This window comes from Halictus rubicundus, chromosome 11, assembly GCF_050948215.1.
Source record: "Halictus rubicundus isolate RS-2024b chromosome 11, iyHalRubi1_principal, whole genome shotgun sequence".
NCBI lineage: Eukaryota > Metazoa > Arthropoda > Insecta > Hymenoptera > Halictidae > Halictus > Halictus rubicundus.
In genome coordinates this window covers 11,317,532-11,338,477 of record NC_135159.1, presented here as the reverse complement: position 1 = coordinate 11,338,477, position 20,946 = coordinate 11,317,532, and the positions used below count along the sequence as shown (strand labels likewise).

Sequence of the window (20,946 nt, the reverse complement as noted above, 5' to 3'; positions counted from 1 at the left end):
GACGTCTTTCCGATTAAAACGAGTCCAAACACGATACACTTTGGATCGCATTTGTTTCTTTAATCCACGATTCTCGTGTTCCACCGATTACATTCGGATAAGAGAGGTTCTGCTATATCGTGAATTACAAGAGCAAATATGATCCAAATGGTATCGTGTTTGGTATCGTTTTTATCAGAAAAATGTGCCGAATGTGTCGGTAAATGTTTCGTAAAAAAATAATTAAAAATAAAAAAAAAGTTAAAAAAAAATAATGCTTGTACACGATGGAGGCGATACTATTCTCGCGCAAAGGGGCATTACATCGAATCGAGGGGGGGGGGGGGGGTACTAGAAAGTGAGAACGACGATTCAGAACGTAAAGGGTTAAATTGATCGGTCGATGTACTTTTCGATTTGGCAATTGAAATGGCCGGTATCAGTCGGAGGATCCTCGAGCACACGGCGTGCAGTTATTAGCACGAGGAAAAGAAGTGGCACGAATCAGTGGGTCGATGAAACCCGAAGAGCCTTGCACTCGAGAGTTGCCTGAGTTTGCAAGCTCTGATTCCTTCTTCCTTCTTCCAAAGAAGGAGAAAGTTCGTCTCCCCTTGTTCGGGAAGAAGACAGCCGCCGCGTCGACGTGCGCAACGCAATTTTCTACTCGGCTCACGACCAATAGAATCGCCACTTTAACGACTTCGACCACTTCACCGACTCTCGTCCGATCCCCAAAAATCTTGGCGCCTTTTTTTATTGCAACTGGCACCCACAAAACTAACATTTGTCGCAGGCCCCCTTAGACTGCCGATTTTCACGCAAATTTAAATATCTAAATTTTTAAATATTAAAATGCAAATATTTAAACTTTTAAATATTGAAATACAAATATTTAAACTTGTAAATATTAAAATACAAATATTTAAATTTAAGATCTTTTATTTAATTTTTTTATTTATTTAAACAATTTTTTTTAATTTTATAAAATTTTATAATTTTATTTTTATTTTCCTTTAATTTTATAAAATTGTATAATTTTATTTTTATTTTCTTTTAATTTTATAAAATTGTATAATTTTATTTTTATTTTCTCTTAATTTTATAAAATTTTATAATTTTATTTTTATTTTCCTTTAATTTTATAAAATTTTGTAATTTTATTTTTATTTTTTTATGGATATCTAATTTGATATTTAATATTTAATATGGTTTGTAAATACTATCCTATTCAACCGGACTGTGGATTTTTACGCTAATTAAAAATTTTCCAAATTTTCTAAATTAATTGCAAGAAACAGAACAAATTTCGTCCGCTTAATAATTGTAATTAATTGACCAGAATGCTTAAAATCTCACCCAGCCATTTTTATCGTGAGTACAAGTCCGCAGGCTAATTGTTATAAACGGACAAATCGTTTTAAATGGCACCTGGGTGCTCCGAGAATCATTAGCGACACGCACGGAAAAAACGTCGCGCTAATAAGAATTAATGCAATAATAATGAACGATGACTGAAATTGTTCCGATACAAGTGGTTCATTGATCAATACCAAATCGTTTGTTCCGAGCAAGTGCTCGTCCGCGATAAAACGTTCGCAACGCTATTTAACGACGCAAAAAAACTCGTAGTATTAATAGATGATTGGATAATCAGTGTCACTCAAGCTCCATTGAAGTCACGGATCGGGAAGCTGAATTCGAAATTGGTCAAGGAAGCGTTCCAAATTTGGACACGATTTCCGTGAACACTGTTGAAAAAGTTTAAAAATCGTAGGTGTACGTGTGCACACTGAATAATTTTAAAAAAGTCGCCACCACCGGATTTCTAAATATTATGGTCGTCGACTTGTTCGGAATGATAGTCGGCGGATCCAGAAATTTTTGTACGTTGTAGCTACTTTTTAAAAATAAAACAAACGGATTTTTTAAAAATTTATTTGCTCAGGTGGGTTCCTTGTTAAAGAATGTACAATTTTGTTATGTACAAATTCTTTCTAGCATCGATGCTTTACGAGATATTCAACGAAACATGTGTACTATCATTAAGGGTAGTTTTCACCCCATTAATATGGACGACGACTGAGAAGGTGTGTATGAAGAATAGGTGAGGAGCGCTTTCTACACAAGTCGCATAAAATCAGTATAGTACGGAACGTTCCCTTGTTAGCGCCGGCATAGCTAGCCCATCTTCTTCATTAAGTTATACGAGTTTTCTCTCGGAGTAATCTCCTTCGCCGGTGTCTAACCAAATCAGCTCTATTTCTACCGTTTCGTCAGTCCTGTTCCCAACGTTTCTCGAGACACGGAAAGTTATGTCTCGAAGGGAGCCACGCGTCGAAACACAATACCGCGTTCTCACAACAACGTCGAACGGCGTCGGGTTACACGCGCAGAGCTCTCTTTCTTTCTTTTCTCTTTTTTCGGTGGTTCGATGATCTCTGCTATCGCGTACGAAGGGTGCCGCGTATCGTAATACGTTACCAATGGTTACAATCAACCCAAAAAAAATGTCAAACCCTGCAATTTACCTTTAAAACACATTCCCCCAAAAGTATCCCTCAACTTATCAAACAAATCACGATGTATGAAAGATACGTTACAAAGAATATTTTTCTAACAAACTGCGAGACATCGAGCAAAATGTTCTCCATCCCTAACCTCAAAATCCGTGACCATGAAAAAATTCTAAAGTCTGTCCCACACGTGAATTTTATTTAAACATTGAATCAAAACGTATCATTGAAAATTTAAATTTCAAGGATCGTCTGAAAGTACACTAACCTTAGAAACGAACGGCCGCAGAGTTGACGCCATAATTCCGTACGGATCCCGTAAATCTCGTTTCGTAAACAAGGTCTTTCAGAGAGTTTCCGACACGATCCACTTTCCTCTGTTTTTGTCGGCTTTTTCTCGGAATAATCTGCCGATAAGGCTCGATCTTCGATCACCCTGAACTGACGTTTAACCTTTCAAGGCCGGGGCATTTAAATCCCCGGTAGAGCCCATGCGCACTCGGTCTGCGCAACGAAATTTCCATTCGAACGACTGCGATGATCTCGGTAAGAAAACGGCGCGTTTCCAACGCGAAAAGCTCGTTAATTAGATTTCCACCCGATGACCGATAATCGCGGCCGAGTAATTTGTACACGGTGTAACAGTTCATTCGTAATAATAAAACGGCCTAAGGTTAACCCGTTAACTGGGAAGAACGAATTACCTCGACGGCTCTGCCATCTGACAATATTTGGCTTCGTTTATGGCCAATAAATCAATCCCGAAACCAGGTTAATCTTCCCCGACGGATTCGCGCAGTTTCACTGGGAACAGTAGAGAGTGCGTTGAACGAATTACCGGCGGGAGAAAGAATTTTTCAAATTTCAGAAGGTGCACGCCAGATGGAGATCATGGCGGGAAAAATGTTCTAAGAGGGGCGATCCACAAGGAAAATTTCGATAGAGGAGAGCGTCGAGAGGATGCTACGAGAATCCCCGAGAATTCGGTGCATTCTGTTGGTCGTGTTTACTACGAGTTCGAAAAACCGGTTTTCCTCTCTCCATTAAACTCGGATGCGACTCCGGCGTCTCGCGCCTCGATCGTATCGATCATTCGACTATTCCTGCCGAAATTATGCTGGGCCTAATCACACCGAAAAATCCACTTGTCGCGTGAAAATTCATCGTTCGATTCCTACCAACAAGCTGTCATGTCGAGTTGGACTCGTGATGGAGATTTTACAAAAAAAAATCTGTTAAACAGGAATGTTAAATGAAAATAAAATTCCGAGCTTAAGACATGATATAATTTACATATTTTTGAATATCAAGGCACAAGTCGTGCCATTTCGAGGTCAGGGTTAGGTTCGACCACTGAAACTCGAAACGGCACAAACTTCACGAATTATACTGTATCAATGTTGGTACGTACGCTGTCAGTTGAGGCTCGATTGTAATTGCGTTGGTACCCCGGGTTTTGCGGAGGGAATTTTCAAAATCGAGGAGGATGATGGGAGTTTCCACGAACGGTGCACGCGTCTCTTTCGGTTCTCGAAAAGTCCCCGATCGGCTTACTATACTACAGAAACGCCGCGCGCGCGCGACTGGAACCGGTTTCGAACAGATTGCGTGGCCACGCGAGAGTTCGTCCGTGTTTATTTCGTTCGCCGATCGTACACGATCCCTCCGAGCCTTCGTCACTTCTCCTTCAAACGGATTAGGGATCGAGTAAGAAAACACGTCCACGGACCTGTGTACATATTTTGCTCGCTCGGATGGCAGCACTGGTCTCCGCAAACACGTTAAACGTAATTTCCCCCGCGTGGACATGTCATAATCGGACAAACATGGAAACTTAAAACGAAAGATAGGAAAATTACCAAGCGAAAAGGGATCGAAACACCAATGGAAAAGAGAATACTACAATTTTAGCTAATCCGTGTCTTCTGATTTTTCCATAGGTTATGAATGAGTGACAGCATTGTGTCTGTACCATTTCAGTTTCCGCGGACGCTAGTATTTTTCTTTATTATTATGCAACGTGTTCGAGCGCAATGAGTATTTCCAGGAATCCAAGCAGGCAGGTTAGAATTAATTATGATTGACCACTGAATCATTGAATCCGCAGTCAATTAATTACCATTCTCAATATAGATATCTTTACATCGAAAGAATTTATGATTTTAATGATATTCGTGTCACTGGATTTTAAATTGGCAAACCCGGTTATAACATAGCAATTCCAGTGATAAATATTCTAAGTACCAACCGACAAATAATAAAAATTCCAATCGAATTGGGATTACGAGATAACACGTCGTAGTACCAACTGAATCAAAGAGTACCAACTAGCAAATAATAAAAAGTTGTTTTTGGCCATTACGAATTTTGGTAGCACTCTAAGCACTCCAGTTTAATTGCATCCGCGCGGATGGACGGCCAACCAGGTTCGTCCACGGTTAAATTTAAACCCGGCGATCCGGAAAGGTCGGCACATACGTTTTGCCTTCCTTAGAGGCCACCTTCGAATCCCGAGGTTAATGTTTACCATTCTGATTCCTCTCGCGAGTCGCTTAATATTCCGAAGATACTTCCTACGCTACGCAAAATAAAAACTAATGCGTATCTCGTTGCTTCTGTTTTGTTTTCGTTTCAGTTTCCCGCGGATTTATTCGACGTACTCGCGAGACAAACGTACAACGAATAGGAATTGTACAGGCTGACCGAGAAGCCACTGGACAAATTCAAAATCCGTCAAATTATTTTCAAATATGGTTCACTAACTTTTCGACCACCCTGTACAAGTGAGAAATATATATATACAGGGTGTGAAAAATTAAAAAGTCAAATTTTCTATTCCAAAATGGCGGCCGGCTATCGTCGGGACCAGTCTAGGGAAATTGGAATTTTGCCGCGTGAAAGAAAAATCGTGCGCTAAACGGCTAACGGTAAATTACACTCGATTCGTTAGCTGCATTCTCGAGCGAGGTGGGATTTTTAAAAAGTCGGACACCGAAGGAAAAGCACGCGATAAGTCGCACACCTAGCGGGGAGCAGAGAAAGCAACGGCGAGAGATGCTCCCATGCAAAAACGATTGCTATCGCGGCTGCGAATCTGTTTTACTGGTCTAGAATTATCCGGAATGGTACTCTTAGGTACCACAGCGATGGTTCTTGGAATTTCACGCCTGCGCGCGGCTATTTCTCTCTTAACACTAGGTTCACGGACCACTAAAAGTTACTATTCCACGTTATTTCATAAAAATTACAACAATTTATCTATCGAAATTTTGAGCTATTCCTTTTCACAGTATATAGCCAAAGAAATAAATTTGTTGAATAATTTCTCATGGATGCATCTTCACAATCTCGGTAGTTGTAAATTAAAAATATTAAAACCCGTCATTTTCACGGGTCCCGTGAAGCTAGAATTTTTATTTTAGGCTACATGAACATGGTTGTATTGTGGGCGAAACGGCTCAGGTAGTCGGGCCCTCGTCGGAGAGGCTCGTGCTTCTCGAAAAGAAGAAAAAAACAGCCGAAGTGCAACTTTTTGAGGAAGAGGAAGCTCTGTTCTACGGCTCTCGAATCGCAGATTAACAAAAAACCGCGGTAAATTAAAACGAATTAAGATTTTTTCACGAAACGCAAAATTAACTTTGATTTTTTTGTTTCAGATGATTTCTCTTACAGGATGCCATCTTCAAGCCGCCATTGCGCCATTGGTATTAACAATTAAAATTGATCAAAAATATTTTTTTTACATTATAACATTAATAAATGATGCCTCAAATTTTAAATCAATCTACCCACTATATTTTTCAGAAAAAAATTCTTGAAAAACGGGCCATTTACACAAGGTAGTTTCGAATTTGGCTACGTCATATTCTTCGCTTTTTTTTTTGTCAATTCGGGGAGAAGAAGAGTCGAACGTTCATCTTGTAACAGGAAGAATGAAGACCGCGTTCAAAACTCCGGCGACGACCTTGAAGGGGGTCACACGCAAGTAATTCCCTGGTCATAGAGCATTACATCATCAATAATTCTTTCGGCAGAGCGTATCATCAGTTCCTTCCTCGGATTATCAACAATTACGCGTTAATCGTCGCGTGTGTATGGCCACTTGTTAAAAGCACAATCAAGGGAGCAGAAATAGAAGAGGCAATCACGGTTTTGCGTTGAATGCGTGGTCGGCCGCTATTCTACGAACACAAACCGTTCCCGACAAAAGAGGATTGTTGCCGACCACGAAACATAAACTGTGAGGTGCACGGAGAAAGAGGTGAGGGGCGGTGGAAAAAAAAAGAAATTCAATTGCCTCTTGGTTGGCACACACACACACACACACACAACAAATCTCCATTCAAAAGCCGGGACAAAAGCGGGACCCGAGACTGTGCGGGTGTCTGACTTTGTACAATTGGTAATTAGTTGACATGAAAGTTCGCGGAATGGCAGCGAACGTCGGTCGGCAACGACGAACTAACCTTTTTTTCCTTTTTTTTTATACTGTTCTCTCTCTCTCTCTCTCTCTCTCTTTTGTTGCAATTTAACGTTTCTCGCAACCGAAACGCAAACGATTTCTCGGGTCGCTGATACATTCGGAGAGATATACTTCATCGATCAACAAAGCTATCGCAAAATAAAAACTTGGAGAAAGCAAGCTGTTTAGGCTCAAAGTCCGGTTGCTGGACTCTGTCATGCGATCGAGGATTGTCGTGCGTTTAGCTGAATTTTTCGGATAATTTCAAACAAGATTTTAACACTGTCCTGTAGAAACGACCAGATTTTATTTGCGCGGTTTTTATTGTAAATAAAAAGAATTTATTCAATTCGCATGGAGATATCTCTACAGTCTCAACAACTGTAAAATCAGGTGAATGAAATCGGTCATTTGACCGGTGATGATGGATTTAGTGTTTAAAAAATTTTATAAATTCATTTCGAGCAACAGGAATCGAATAATCTCTTAATCATTCTAATAATACGGCGATCTTAACACTAAACCTACAGAGCCTTAAAAGCAACTAATACATGTTGTCTTATAAAAATGACGAGATCGAATTTATTTGGATCTTGTGCGGTTCGTATTATAATACGTTCTCTCCTAAATATATTTATTCAATCATTTCCCACGAAAGCACTTTTACAATTTCAGTAATAGTAAAATAAAAAATCTGGAACGGTCATTTTGACCGGCGGTGGTAGGTTTAGTGTTAAACTCTTTTTGTTTTCGTGCTGTCCTGATAAAGTTCCTCGTAAATCTCTATCTAGAGCAACGGGGATTACCTGCCTACCACGCAGAAGAAAGTCAAAATATAAATAGCATTTCATTCGCATGATCGAGATTTAATTCGCGGGAGCCATGGTTCGCCTAGGTAAATTCCGGCGAAAGCGAATGCTAATTACTCTTGGCCGTTATATAATACCGGAACCTTAAAAAATCCAGGGAACAGGGGATTTTCCTGATTCAGGAAAATCACTGATTCTCGGGCAATAAGAATTTTACGTGTAACGTGAAATTTTTGTCAGTTATTTTCACCTGATTCGGGAAAAACTCTTTCGACGAGTCCTGGCTGCTGCACAAAGGATTTACAATATCTCGGGCAACAAGAATTTCACGTGAAATTTTTGTCAGTTTTTCGTTGTGCGCCTCGTTCGCGAGAGTACGGGGGATCGGCGAGCCGAGAAGCACGAAGGTTAGACGTATTATATGCTAATTTGGTTGGGCCCCGTAGCGACGCTGAGGAGGCTATCACTTACCGAGCCTGATGGCGGCCACCTGCGTGACACCGAGAAGGACTAGGATGAGCGGAAGTCCACCGAAGACCGGGCACAGAGTTCTTATTCCGAGGGTATTCCCGGAAGCGCGTTTGCCGTCAAGGAGGAGCGTGCGTGGCCGGCGTGGCCCCGCAGCCACTGCCATCGCACCGTCCTTCTCTCACCGCGCACCGTTCAACACTGCAATTGTCGTCTCCACTGTGTGTCCTCTCTTTCTCTTTCTTTCTCTCTCTCTCTCTTTCAACACCAACGACGACTGATCTCTCCAAAGACAGTGGTGCACACTTTGCCGCGTCCCGAAACGCGAAGCGTCAGAACCGGGACTCCCAAGAAAACAAGTCTCTCTCGAACAAAACAACTCGTTCCTTGGTTTTTCCTCTGGGGAGCACGTGTATTTTCCTCCGTGCAGAAATAGTGACCAGGAAATTATATATATAAAAATATATAATTATATATGTACAAAGAAAGGACGCGAGAGGCACGAGCGGTACCTAGGTCTAATTCAGTTCATGGCTCGCGCGGTCGGTATTCACGCGGCCGCGGTCAGCGAACGACTGACTGGCTCTCTCGCGCGCGCACACGCTGGAAGGGCTTCTAGAGTCGACGGGTGGCGCGCATGCGCCGGGAAGGGGTTCTAAGGACCACGTGTGGTAAATCTTGCGCCGCGACTGCGTCTCGGGACTGAATACGTACCTGCGAAAGTTGTGACACGAATGCTAAACATGACGTAAAATTCAATCACTCGGGAATAATTTTGACCGTGGAATTACGAATACAGCCGTGTCCGCTAATTGCTCCACACGGTGTCACTACAATGACTCCCACTAATACTCTTACGCTCTTAAAAATCGCATGTCTTTGTCAATATTGGACTATACTACTTGAATTTTTTTAGAACAATTGGATCACTACATAACGTGAGAAAAATGTCTGATTAAAATTGCAGAGAAAGTACTGAAAGTTGCATTTTGCAACTATTTTATGCTTGTTTAAAAATTTAAAAAGGTTTTTTCAAATCTCGGCTCCCGACTTTCAGATCCCGACTTAATCACTGTTTTCTTTGCTTACCAAATTAGGCAATTGAGGTGTGTTCATGCCTAACATATCCTGTACGAATTTATGTTACAATTTGAACCAGCGGAGCCTAATATGTCCTCAAATTCGTTTAATTTGAGAATTAATATTTGCAATTATTTTGAACGGAACGTCAAGTGCGCGCGAATGCGCTCACCGTTTCGATCAAAATTATGTTAAGCCTCGTTCAAGGACCCTCCGTGTACGGAATGACTGCGCACTTGGTTCCATATAAGAACGGTGTTTGTAAATAAAAAAAATCAGTTGTATTCAATGCTTCGAGTGGATTGTTTATTTGTCTCGCATTTTTCACTCGCTGTTGTACTCGCGTTGCGTCCCTAAAGGAAAACATAGTTTCAGGTGCATCTCCGGCCTACCTGTTCCTGGAAACAAACGCCCGGGGTGCACGAATGTAAACATGACGAGCTTACCTGACCCGTGGAGCACCGTCCCTTCCCAGTTTTCGTGGGTTTTTCTGCGACCCGAACGCATTCCTTCACCTGCGCCTGCCCTCTGGATTCCTCGGAGCCGTTCACATACAAACTAACCGATTCCACCTGCGTTCCGTTTCGCTATATTTGTATATTTTGGTTTCAGTGACCAGAACTTTTTTCTACTTCGTAATTTCCTAAAAGAAGGAGACAATTTATATCCTATTGTATGCCTATAGGTTCTTCAATAGCTGTACATTAACAACGCCCAAATAGAATTGAGAGCATGACTCGATGTCGTAGGGCAAGGGGTTAAACCCGCCACAGATTCACGGTCCAGTTATGAATATTTCTGAATTGCGCTGGAAATGTGAACCGTGTCAGCGTGTTATTGTTTTAGTTGATGTTGTCGAGAGGGAACAGGGTGTGCCAATTTTTCGAGGCAGTGAATGCACGAAAGGGAAGCCCGTAATTTGTCTTGGCATGCAGGACACTGTTCGTGAATGAAGTTGTACCGTGAACTCGTGCCGTCCGTGCCCGGCGGTGCCGCTTCAGAGAACGACACCGAGCCCGACTCCTGCGTTTTCTCGACAAACGCGTTTATTAGTCGAGACAAATGCCACCGCAGCCATACCGATCGACCTTTCCTATTGTCTGGAGAGAGAGAGAGAGAGAGAGAGAGAGAGAGAGAGACGTGGCTCGCCGTGCCCGCACTTCCTTTTCGTCTGGAATTACGACCGTTTTATCGACCCTAGAATTCCCGTTGTATTCTGTCCGACTCGGGCGGATTCTAAAGCCGCCATTATTTTTCGCCAAAAAGCTGAGCAAAATTCCCTATTTAATCACCCGTTTTTGATCATAAACGGGACGATTTTGGGGGTTTTGGGAGTTGTGGAATCTAATTCTGGTAATACGGTGAATTCTCGATATATGTCAACGACACGGGTCTTGCCGGCGTCGTTTATGATCCAGGAGACATGCCCGAGCCGTGTTATGTTTACACTCCTCGGCGTCCGGGGCCTCTCGAGCTTCGGGGCCCCTCACGGGGTATACCCCGCGGTAGTGGGGATAACTCCGCGACGTTTATCATCCAGGCCTTGGCGACATATATAGAGAAATCACTGTATTTTGGTGTTGCCTGTTATGTTTACACTCCTCGGCGTCTCTCGTGTATCCCGAAGTAGTGGAGGTAATTCTGCGACATTTATCGTGCAGGCCTTGGCGACATATATAGAGAAATCACTGTATTTTGGTGTTGTGTGTTATGTTTGCACTCCTCGGCGTCTCTCGTGTATCCCGAAGTAGTGGAGGTAATTCTGCGACATTTATCGTGCAGGCCTTGGCGACATATATAGAGAAATCACTGTATTTTGGTGTTGTCTGTTATGTTTGCACTCCTCGGCGTCTCTCGTGTATCCCGAAGTAGTGGAGGTAATTCTGCGACATTTATCGTGCAGGCCTTGGCGACATATATAGAGAAATCACTGTATTTTGGTGTTGCCTGTTATGTTTACACTCCTCGGCGTCTGCCGTGTATTCCGCGGTAGTGGGGGTAATTCTGCGACATTTATCGTGCAGGTCTTGGCGACATATATAGTGAAATCACTGTATTTATTATTTTGATACCTGGGCCCACTAGATGGACCTCGGTCGCCGAGGAGTGTAAGGTCACGTGGGTCAAAGAATAGTATCTCCTGGTCGATATATGTCCGTGGCTAGACCCGTGTTTTGGACAAATATCGAGTACTTATGTCGACTGTACTTATTTGCTCGAATGAGCACTGTCTTTATAAAACTACCCTTGTAGGGGGTGTTCCGAGAAGTTGAAACTCTGCTGGTTGATTTCGAATATGCTTAATAATTAAGCATAAAATATTAATATTAGTGCAATTCGAACCAGTGAAAGGATTCACCGAATACACGCAATCTTGTTATCATATTAATCAGAGAAATAAACATGTTTACTCGACTCCTGCATCTTGTAATCGGTGCACGAAAATTTTATGTCGCATAAAGATCGCCGGTTCAATAATTAGCAATAACGCTTAACCCTGCAATTCTGCAGTGTCTCGCAGAATGATTCGTGACGGCTGAATCGCGACCGGCTCGGAATTGGTGAAAACGATCAAATCGTCCCGGTTTAAATGCATCACAGGCCATTACGAATGAATCACGGTTTTTTTTTAAGGTCTCTTCGTATCATGCACGGCGTCTTACCCCAATTGCTGGTACATCCTGTTTAGACAATTGAGGAAGATGCCACTTGCAACCGTGAAATTAGCCCGCAGATCCGCGTTCCTGCTCAATTTTCTCTCAAGACTGCTCGCGAAAATTAACATGAAAATTAACGGAAAACAAATCTGTGTTCGTCAGGGTTGCAGCGTCGTCGCCGTGGAATCGGAAAACAGCGTGCGACGTGGCAATAACGCGAGAGAACGTTTTTAATTGTGCGTCGCGAATCATTTGAATTCTCCGCGAGCGACGGACAATTTCAAAAAATATATATTCCGGTCGGGAACAAGGCATCTCCGGCGCGACGTGTGTGTTCTTTCACCTGTTATTTCACTGTTCATTGGCTGCGCACCTTACCCGGTGCAAGACCGAGCCGCACAATAAAGATCTCCATTCTTCTCCCTTCCACTGTCTGTCCGACTCTCTTTCTCTCGTGAGGCTAGCGCGCCCTCTCTCGCGTGTATACGTGTCGTGACCTTGTGGCATTTGGTACCTGGCTGTACCAGTCGGCGCATGGCTCCGCCTGGCGTATAGTGATGGGCACGATTCGAGTGCCTGAATCACTATCCATCTATTTCCTTCACGTCCCCACCTGTTCCCATCACTTCCCAACAAATCTCGAACTTTTCCATGCCGTTATCAATTATTGCACATTTTTTTGCCACCCCCTCCCTCTCCCCCATAGTAATCTACGAATCATCGTAATCCTTAGTAGCAATTTAACAGTACATTCACGGAGCACCGAAGCAACGGGAACGTGTCTATCCAAGTCATTTTGAGCGTTCAAATCAGGAATTTTCATGTTTGCGAATGTTTTTTGCGACTTAAAATCATTGTAAAGACATTTTCCAATTCATTTTGGAAAATATGTACGATAAGACAAAATTCAATTAAAGAGGAACCGTAAAATGATTTTTGTCTCGATTCAGAAAATTCAATGGTTACACATGGCATTAGACATCGTCCATGTTAATCATTGAGATTGAGAATCACTGGCAATACCTACTGTCACGCGAGAATATATTTCATTTCCTCAATGAAAAACAGGATCTTGCACCTTTCTTTTACGGTTTCCTTTTAATTCAAGTCCACTTTGTCACGTGATGTGATTACATTTTAGACCGGTATTTCTCAAAATAAATTGAAAATGATCTACGTGCAAGACCTCGTCTAAAAATTGTACTCGATTTAATCGTTTTCAAATGTTCATGTCGATATAAAGAAAGGAGAGATTCTGAGACATATGATTAACACAATATTTATTCAGAAATATTACCATAATAAGGAAAGAATTGCTGGAATGATTTTTTAAAAGTCGTTCTCTAGAATCAGTACTAGTCACGGAACAAACTTCTTGGAACATCATAATCTCGAATATGAAAAACTACAAGTATCAATGAAACACTTCAGCGATTACATTGCATCATATTTGTTTGTATCTCATTATCTCTATGTAGAAGACTTTTACATATCGTAAACAAGTAGCCAATTGAATTATCCTCAATTGAGACGATTATTAAAAGAATATCACAACGTCCTGCAAGTAGAGAGTTTATTTTGTTGTAACAAGTGAAACTTCAAAAGATCATGAAGTAGAATGCACAACAAAATGCTCACAATATCGATGGTACAATATTTAAGTCTAAACATATAAGTAATATACGTTCACACCAGGTTTACGGGACGCGTTCTAATATCTTTAATTTGCGATTATTGAGAAAGTAAAAATGCATTGATTATTTAACAAATTTATTTCTTTGGGCGTATATTATAGAAAAATTATTTTTCTAAAGTAACGTAGAACAGTCAGTTCCAATGGTCCGTAAACCTAGTGTTAATATCCTTCTGAAATCTCGCAGAATTCAAGACAACGTATTCAAGAACAAACTGAATTGAAATTATTTATTATACAATTTCCTCCAGTTTTTATAATCGTCTCAATTTCAAATCCTGAACCGAAGGCCCCCCCTCTTAAAAGATATTTACGCGAACTTTGGAATGATCAGACTATATGACACAAGGACACTCAGCCTACCGAAAGGAACAACAATCAACGAATGTTGAATATATCATCATTTTCTATTAAGTTTCTCACCAAACGGTTGTATACTTGAACAATTTATATTTATCTACAATTTTCTTCTTAATCGTTACTTCATTTAAGTCACTTCGAACGCCGACAATATCCAAGACAATTCCCTTCAACGATAATGTTAGTTTATTAAGTCTAGACTCGAACGTTAGAGTTCATTTTCTCGAATATCGCTACTTGCACCTGTGGCGCGGCCAGAGAGTGCAGAACCACACGTTACTGGGAATATACGTGGAAAAACGGGATTAACTGCTATGAATTATATATATGTGTATAGAAGAAGCATACATTGTATTCACCGAGGGCTAACATCTGCGGTTCCCATTGAACTCTCTTCATACACAAGTACTCCGTCGTCTCATTTCTCGTATTTGAAATTAATGAAAACTCATTGTCTACTCATTCCAATCTTGTGACACGCTACATGAAGTGATATGGAACTATATATTGTTACTGATATGAGTTGCTCGTTCCACACAGAAATCCGATTTCATGATTACAGTAGAAATGAGGATGCGAATAAAGTGTTATACCGTAAAGTGTTTGCGAACAGGTGTACATGGAGATATACAGTCGAACACAAACATTCTAGAAAATATGGTATCGCTTTAAAGTACGCACTCCCCTTTCTTCAATTTATAAGAGTAGTAAATCGTAACGTTTTCGGTTTCATTTGTATACATACATATATGTACATGTTTCATGCGCCATCGCATGCCTCCATCCCAAGTTTTTCTGGCTGCGCCACTGACTTGCACACCTCTACACCTTGTCCACAGAACAGAGTCAATGCGGGCACGAAAAGCTAACGATAAGTACACGGTGCTTGTCGACTCTACACGATGCGTCTAAGAAACATGATCCAGAAATGTAAACTCACGTTGCCACGCTAAACTATAAATTGGTCCACATCTTATTTAAGTGTTAATTGCCTACCGGATTGGTACAAGTACGAAATCAATGAAAACAGGATGAAAGTTGCTACAACTATAAATTAATAGAACTGTACAGCGGACACTCAATAAGCAGCTGTGGTCGCTGTTTTTTACTACGGACATAAATATGCTATTGGAAACACAGTTAGGTACAGCAACGATTGAATTGCTTGAATTAGAATTACACGATAATTCAATCAGCAGAACTGTGACGGAATCACACTTTTGTTTTGTTTGAATAACCTATGAAAACATTGTAATAGAATGACCAGCTGCTTATCCAGCGTCTACTATATATAAAACCTATGTATATCACATGTTCTAAGTGATGTTTACGCTGTCAATACTTTTAGGATTAAAATAATACATATTCTACAAACTCAAACATCCGATGCTGCAGTCTTGACTCCATTTCGTGAACAAAGTAAATATTTCCTATTTCACACATCATATCGTGCAAAAAGGGCAGAAGATCTGTACCACAGAGTATCACTACCACTTCACTGTTTTCTTTTTTCGAAACACAGTATTCCCTCCGTAACGTCGTGGGACTGGGCAGGTACAGGAGCAGGGGAAGCTATTTTAAGATCGTCCTGATTGGCTGCAGACTAGCTAGATGGGGTATAGAAACACGACGTGGAGGGGGTAGAACGCGATGCTATGGGGGAAATACTGTGGACAAGTTGTACTTTGTAGATACGCTTCATACAGAATCCTTTTGATAAATATTCGCAGAAAGGGTGCGATTTTCCATTTAATAAGTTGCCATGGTCATCCGAGTGGTATCTCGAAGGTTCTAGTTAGGACTCGCTGTTATCATACTGAATGTAGTGTCCAAAAAATTGTGTACTTCTGCGGAAGCTTGTCCTGATGATGTCCAGTAAACAATGAGCTATAACTAGAACCTCCAAGACCAGGGCCCGAAAATAACTGTTTAAAACTGTTACGAATAACCGTTGTATCGAATAACAGTTGTCAAGTCCTGTAATTCGAAGACTGCTCGAGATGATCTTGGTAATGCTCGGTGGTCCACGCACCTTCCACATCTTGAATATGTTCGTTACTTGTAATAATATGAGAAAATTGTATATACAAAAGTTGCATGGCACAGTGAGGGAAATATTGCAGTGTAACCTTGATTTCTTCAAATGCAAAGACCTACAATTATTTCGAAAATTATTTCGATAACATCTCGTTAGATCTAGGACATATGAAGGTTGATACATTTTACGCAGTATTTGATGCTCTATCGATTCGGAATACAGAAGGCCATCAGGATTCAGGTAGGCTATTTAAAGGAATCAAGATGACCTTGGCATCTTCGAAACCCGTTCGCGCACATAAATAATGTTTATATTGCAATATTCCCCGTCTCTATATCATGCAATTTTTGTATATATCATTTTTTCGTGTTGTTACAAGCGATGGACATATTCAAGGTGTGCAAGTTGGGTGGAAGAGATTATTGAAGTTGTAGACTGCTCCCTTTCTGCGAATGATTATCCTCCCTGTTTCATGAGTAGAGTACAGAATACCTTAGCAGTCGGTGTCTCGAGGGGGAACAAGCTGGGATCGGAGGTCGGTCCAAGCACGGATTTGAAAGGTTTAACGGAACGTCGTTTTTGTTTCCTTCGTTTCTACGCCACACATCGATGCGTCCACAGGGTAGAGATATATCGGATGTCTTGACCTTTCAAACTCGCGCTCAGACCGACGTTACTCAGCCGGGCATCTTGCGACTCATAACACCAAGCTCGCAGGCGATCTGCTTATGGTCGCGGTCGAGCAACAGAGTTCTGGCATTCAGAAACGAAAGGTCCGGTAGCCGGTTCAGTACACGGGCGGTTTCCGCTTGTATCGGCATAACACGGCCGAACCTGTCCATCACCACGTGTTCGGACCCCGAGGACCTCTTGTTCACAGACTTCCCTCGATACATGTCCCCGGAGCTCGTTTTCTCCGGCAAATACTGTTTCTCTACGGACGAGTGTTGCTTCTCCGACGACACGTATTGTCTGTCAGTCGCTGCATGCTTCTCGTTTGTCGAGAACTGCTTCTCCATCGGTACGTTGCGCTGCGAACCGCTGTTCCTTGGCTTGTGTCCAGGGTCAAGGTCGGATTTCCTCTTCCAGTCTGCTGGACGGGGAGCTGGCAACGGTTCGATCATCTTCGAAGGCTGCGAACGCTTCTGCGACTTCAGAATCTCGTTCTCCAGGGACTCGATCGTCTCTGCCTTCGAGACCGAGTTGCACCGTGCTCGATTGACGACGCTCACTTCTGAGGCATCTGTTGTATAAAAATGTGTTACAAGGTTGATACGGTTTTAAACGCGGATTCGAACACGTAAGCGACACACAAATAACTGACTAGTTCTCGTAGTTTCTAGCTACAGTGTACAAGTTACAGAATACCAAGCCCAACACTTACGATGATTAACAGGATTCCTTGCGCTACTTGGCCGACGATAGGATTCAGAGTTGGTGGAACTGTGGGATGTTAGTAGAGGATCGAAAGGGCACAGAAAGTCCAAAGGTAGAAGAGCGGATAACCCACCACCTAGATTATATGATCCATCAAAATTGTTTTACCCAGTGCAAAAGCAAGTAATTAATAACGATTTCTTTTTTTTTTCGTGAAAGCAACGTGATCGAACGGAAGCAGTGAACACTTCTATTTCAATAATATACTGGCAAAGAAAGAAAAAAATACATTTGTTGAGTAGTTTATGATAATCTAGTCTCTATTCGAATGAATATTCAAAGCAATATAGTGAAATAATATGGCAACAGCGTATATCATGTTTGATACTTACTAGCTTCTAAGGGGTTAACAAGCCCGGAACTATTCCAGTCAAATTGAGCAGCAGGTACTTCCTAATGGATATTTAATATTAATAATTACGACACTGTTTGGCTTTAAGATCGGACTGTTCAATAGACAGAGTTAAAATTTGTTGAACAGTAATATAAATAATTCTTAAAGGCTAGAGCCGGCTAAGGTGGTCAAATATGTCGTTAATCTCAATATAAAATTCACAGTTGTGTGTGACGTTAGGTGGAATGTCTATGTATTTTTTGTTGAGCTGGGATTGGTTTGGGGTCACATTTGACCACTTTATCCGGCTGTGTCCTTTCTTCTAACATGAAACAATGAAGCTATAACACGGTGAACGAACACTTACTTCCGAGTTATTCGAACTTTGACATTTGCTCGTATTTGTCATAGCAGTCGGTTGAGTTTCCACGGTAGCCTTAATTGGCTCCAGAGGAGTGAAGCCAAGGTTTGCTGCGAATCTCGGTACGTTTGGATTCCACCTTGGACCAAACAACTGCAAGTATCACGTTGTTACTCTCAAACATTAATTCGTTTGTCACATTACTTACAATATTCCGCGAATCAATGCCGAGGGAATTTAAGAGTACATTGTTGCTAGTACTATTTGCCCACTGATACGTCAAAGCGTTTGTTTCCTCAACGCTCTTAATACTGTGCCAAACTTTATCTGCTTGACTTATCAGTGTTTGTATTTGAATTTCACATTGCTCCGTGTCTGCCGGAAACATCGTTGTTATTATGTCTTCTATTTTATTGGCCGCCTGTGGAACACGTTCGCAATTAATTTCTGACATAATAGAAACAAATGAACACACAAACAGCTTACATTTTTATTCTCTATTCGAGACATTGATTCCTTTAGGCTGAACGGTGGAGGCTCCGCTTCGGGTTGTTGGAATGCTGACTCGAAATCATTGAAGTCTCCGAAATCGTCGTCCTCCTCTTTATCAGGTACTTTTGTTTCGTCAACTTTCTCGAATTGGGTTTGATCAGTGAAGTTCGTGAAATCGCCGAAATCATCGTCCTCAGCTTCTAGATCGTTTTTCCGTTCACTCCCTTCTGTTGCATCGGGAAAGTTGTGGAACTCAAGTTGAAAAGTCCTAGTGGAAGTCTCTAACGTGGCATCACACTCGAAGTCACCGAACTCCTCGTTTGAACACCTGGAGATAACTGGCAGTGGTTCGGAAGGTAGAAAGTCGTTTTCAACACTCGTTGGTTTCGCTTCAGAAAACTCGTAGAATTCATCGGCAATCTCCTCCAGTTCAGCTGGGTTTCTATTTGTCGATTCATCCTTCGGTTCACTGACACTTGGAGGATTTTCTTCGACAGAATCATGAAACTGTTCTGTGTTCGCGGGTTTTGAGTTGTCTGCGTCAATCTCGAAGTCAACTCTCTCGTCTGGCACATTTAAGATCGCTGTGCATTGAGCTTCTGCGGTCGGTTGCTCGACCGGTTTCTCGAATTCTACATTTACGTCCTGTTTATCAACTATACTGAAGTCTTTATTTAAACCGTTTAAATTATTCGAAACATCTCCAGCTTCTTGGAACTCAAAGTAGTCTGGTTTCGAAATGTCTGTAGGCACGTCGTTGTTTGAAATCCAATTCTGAGAATCTTCAAACTGCTCGTATTCGTAAAAATCATCATCTAGCGGTTGAATTATCTCGGGAGCGGCGGTCGGGTCTCCCAAATCTAGGCTTAACGGTTCTAAATCCTCTAAATTATTAGGGGTAGCTTCCTGCTCGCTCTCCCCGCAGCTACTGCTCTCGCTGACCAAGCCAACTTCACTGAAAACTCTTTTCTCTCTATTGTCCTCGATACCATTGTTATTTACATTCTCCAAGCTTCTTTTACAATTGTTCACCTCGTTGATCGTTTCAACCTCTGTTTTCAATTTAATCTCGCTCACAGTGTTCTCGGTTTTCTCAAGTATTAAGAGGTCTTCCGAAATAGTCGATTTCAAAACTACTGGCTGAGAGTCGTCCTCGATCGCTTCGGAAATACCATTTAACTTTGGCGAAGCATGTTGCGACGGTAAAGGTGTTTGAACCGGTGTTACAAGCTTATGCGGCGAATCTGAAGACACGGAGAGTCCTATAAAAGAATTCCTATTATTGAAATACGCGCTGCTATGCATTACCGTTTTAATACTAGAATTATTTAAAAGTTTGTCGTCTCATGGAAATTCGATAGTATAATTACCATCTATGCCTCCAGTCGTGAAGTCTCCGAACTCATCCTCTTCCGAGTCCCCAAAATTATCCAGCGGAGGAGGTGTCGAACTGACCAGTGGTGGAAATGCCATCCTGCTGTCTACTCTGAAGAGTACATATACAATATTTTCAGTACAACATACTTTTTAATTCACTGAATCTTTCACAAATAAGGAACCATTGTAAATATATCTTCGATCGAACATCGAAACAGCGAACTCGAGTACGAATTTCCGTATCGATTTTTATTTTTAACGAGGCAGAAGTTCACGAGAAATTGAACATTGCACCTTTTACCGCGACGAAACGCATATGTCAAATTCAACTAGGTTATGTATATGTCAATAATGACGGATGGAAACATTTGTCAAAATCACTCGAAAACGCGTCAATAGTATCGGAATGGTAGTTGAAAATGATTTTATCGCACTGTTCGGAGGAAAAACTACGTTGTTACGCGAAGGAAAGTGAAATGGTTCTCGAACGTATAGTGTCATCGTTAACTTACGAAAGAACACGTAGGTACGTGGAGCACCTTTCGAGATTTCTTTATCTGTCGTCCGTCATCGTGTCGACTTTATTCCAGTCGGTCTCCATCGGCATATGCAATCCTTTATCAATGACGATTGCAACTTGTTAGAACCCGTAAGGTTCGGTGGTGTGAATCACGAGATCATCGGTTGTATCACCTGTTCTGTACGTGTTGCTTCTGCGCACCTGTGCCCACCTGCCGTTGCGCGTTTTTTTCAAACTCGATTAAAATTTCAAATTACGGGGCTCTCTTCCAATCGATTAAAATTTGCAATTTGACTCATCAATCAATAATTTCGATTAAAAAAAAATAGTCATTACAACTCACGATTGATTCGTTCTATTGATGAA

The 20,946-nt window shown here is 41.5% G+C and overlaps 2 protein-coding genes across 3 annotated transcripts in view; both read right to left on the bottom strand.

Moving 5' to 3' along the window:
- Mgl (low-density lipoprotein receptor-related protein megalin) overlaps nt 1–8,795 on the bottom strand; it is a 44,694-nt gene extending 35,899 nt beyond the window's left edge. Inside the window, exon 1 of the mRNA XM_076796396.1 lies at nt 8,235–8,795. Coding sequence (XP_076652511.1) covers nt 8,235–8,397 — 163 coding nt within the window. The 5' untranslated portion in view covers nt 8,398–8,795. The remainder of the gene's footprint in view (nt 1–8,234) is intronic.
- Nucleotides 8,796–13,495: 4,700 nt separating this feature from the next.
- Afti (aftiphilin) lies at nt 13,496–20,763 on the bottom strand. Of its 2 annotated transcripts, XM_076796408.1 has the most exons (8): nt 20,573–20,763; nt 20,054–20,169; nt 18,678–19,945; nt 18,400–18,612; nt 18,198–18,344; nt 17,829–17,889; nt 17,444–17,572; nt 13,496–17,302 (listed from the first exon to the last, which is right to left on the bottom strand). In XM_076796408.1, exons 2-8 carry the CDS (start codon nt 20,154–20,156, stop codon nt 16,737–16,739), a joined length of 2,487 nt encoding a protein of 828 aa, XP_076652523.1. In that variant the 5' UTR covers nt 20,157–20,169; nt 20,573–20,763; the 3' UTR covers nt 13,496–16,736. The 2 variants fall into 2 exon arrangements, with proteins under 2 accessions (XP_076652523.1, XP_076652524.1); XM_076796409.1 differs by lacking the exon at nt 17,444–17,572 and having other exon boundaries at nt 20,054–20,167.
- Between the last annotated feature and the right edge of the window lie 183 nt (nt 20,764–20,946).

Bases quoted from the DNA above. Each gene is read 5' to 3' on its own strand.
- Afti (XM_076796408.1), bottom strand. From the start codon at position 20,156: ATGGCATTTCCACCACTGGTCAGTTCGACACCTCCTCCGCTGGATAAT. The intron at 19,946-20,053 runs GTAATTATACTA...ATTCTTTTATAG, and splicing joins CACGACTGGAGGCATAGATG to GACTCTCCGTGTCTTCAGAT. The intron at 17,303-17,443 runs GTAAGTGTTGGG...TTTATACAACAG, and splicing joins AAGGAATCCTGTTAATCATC to ATGCCTCAGAAGTGAGCGTC.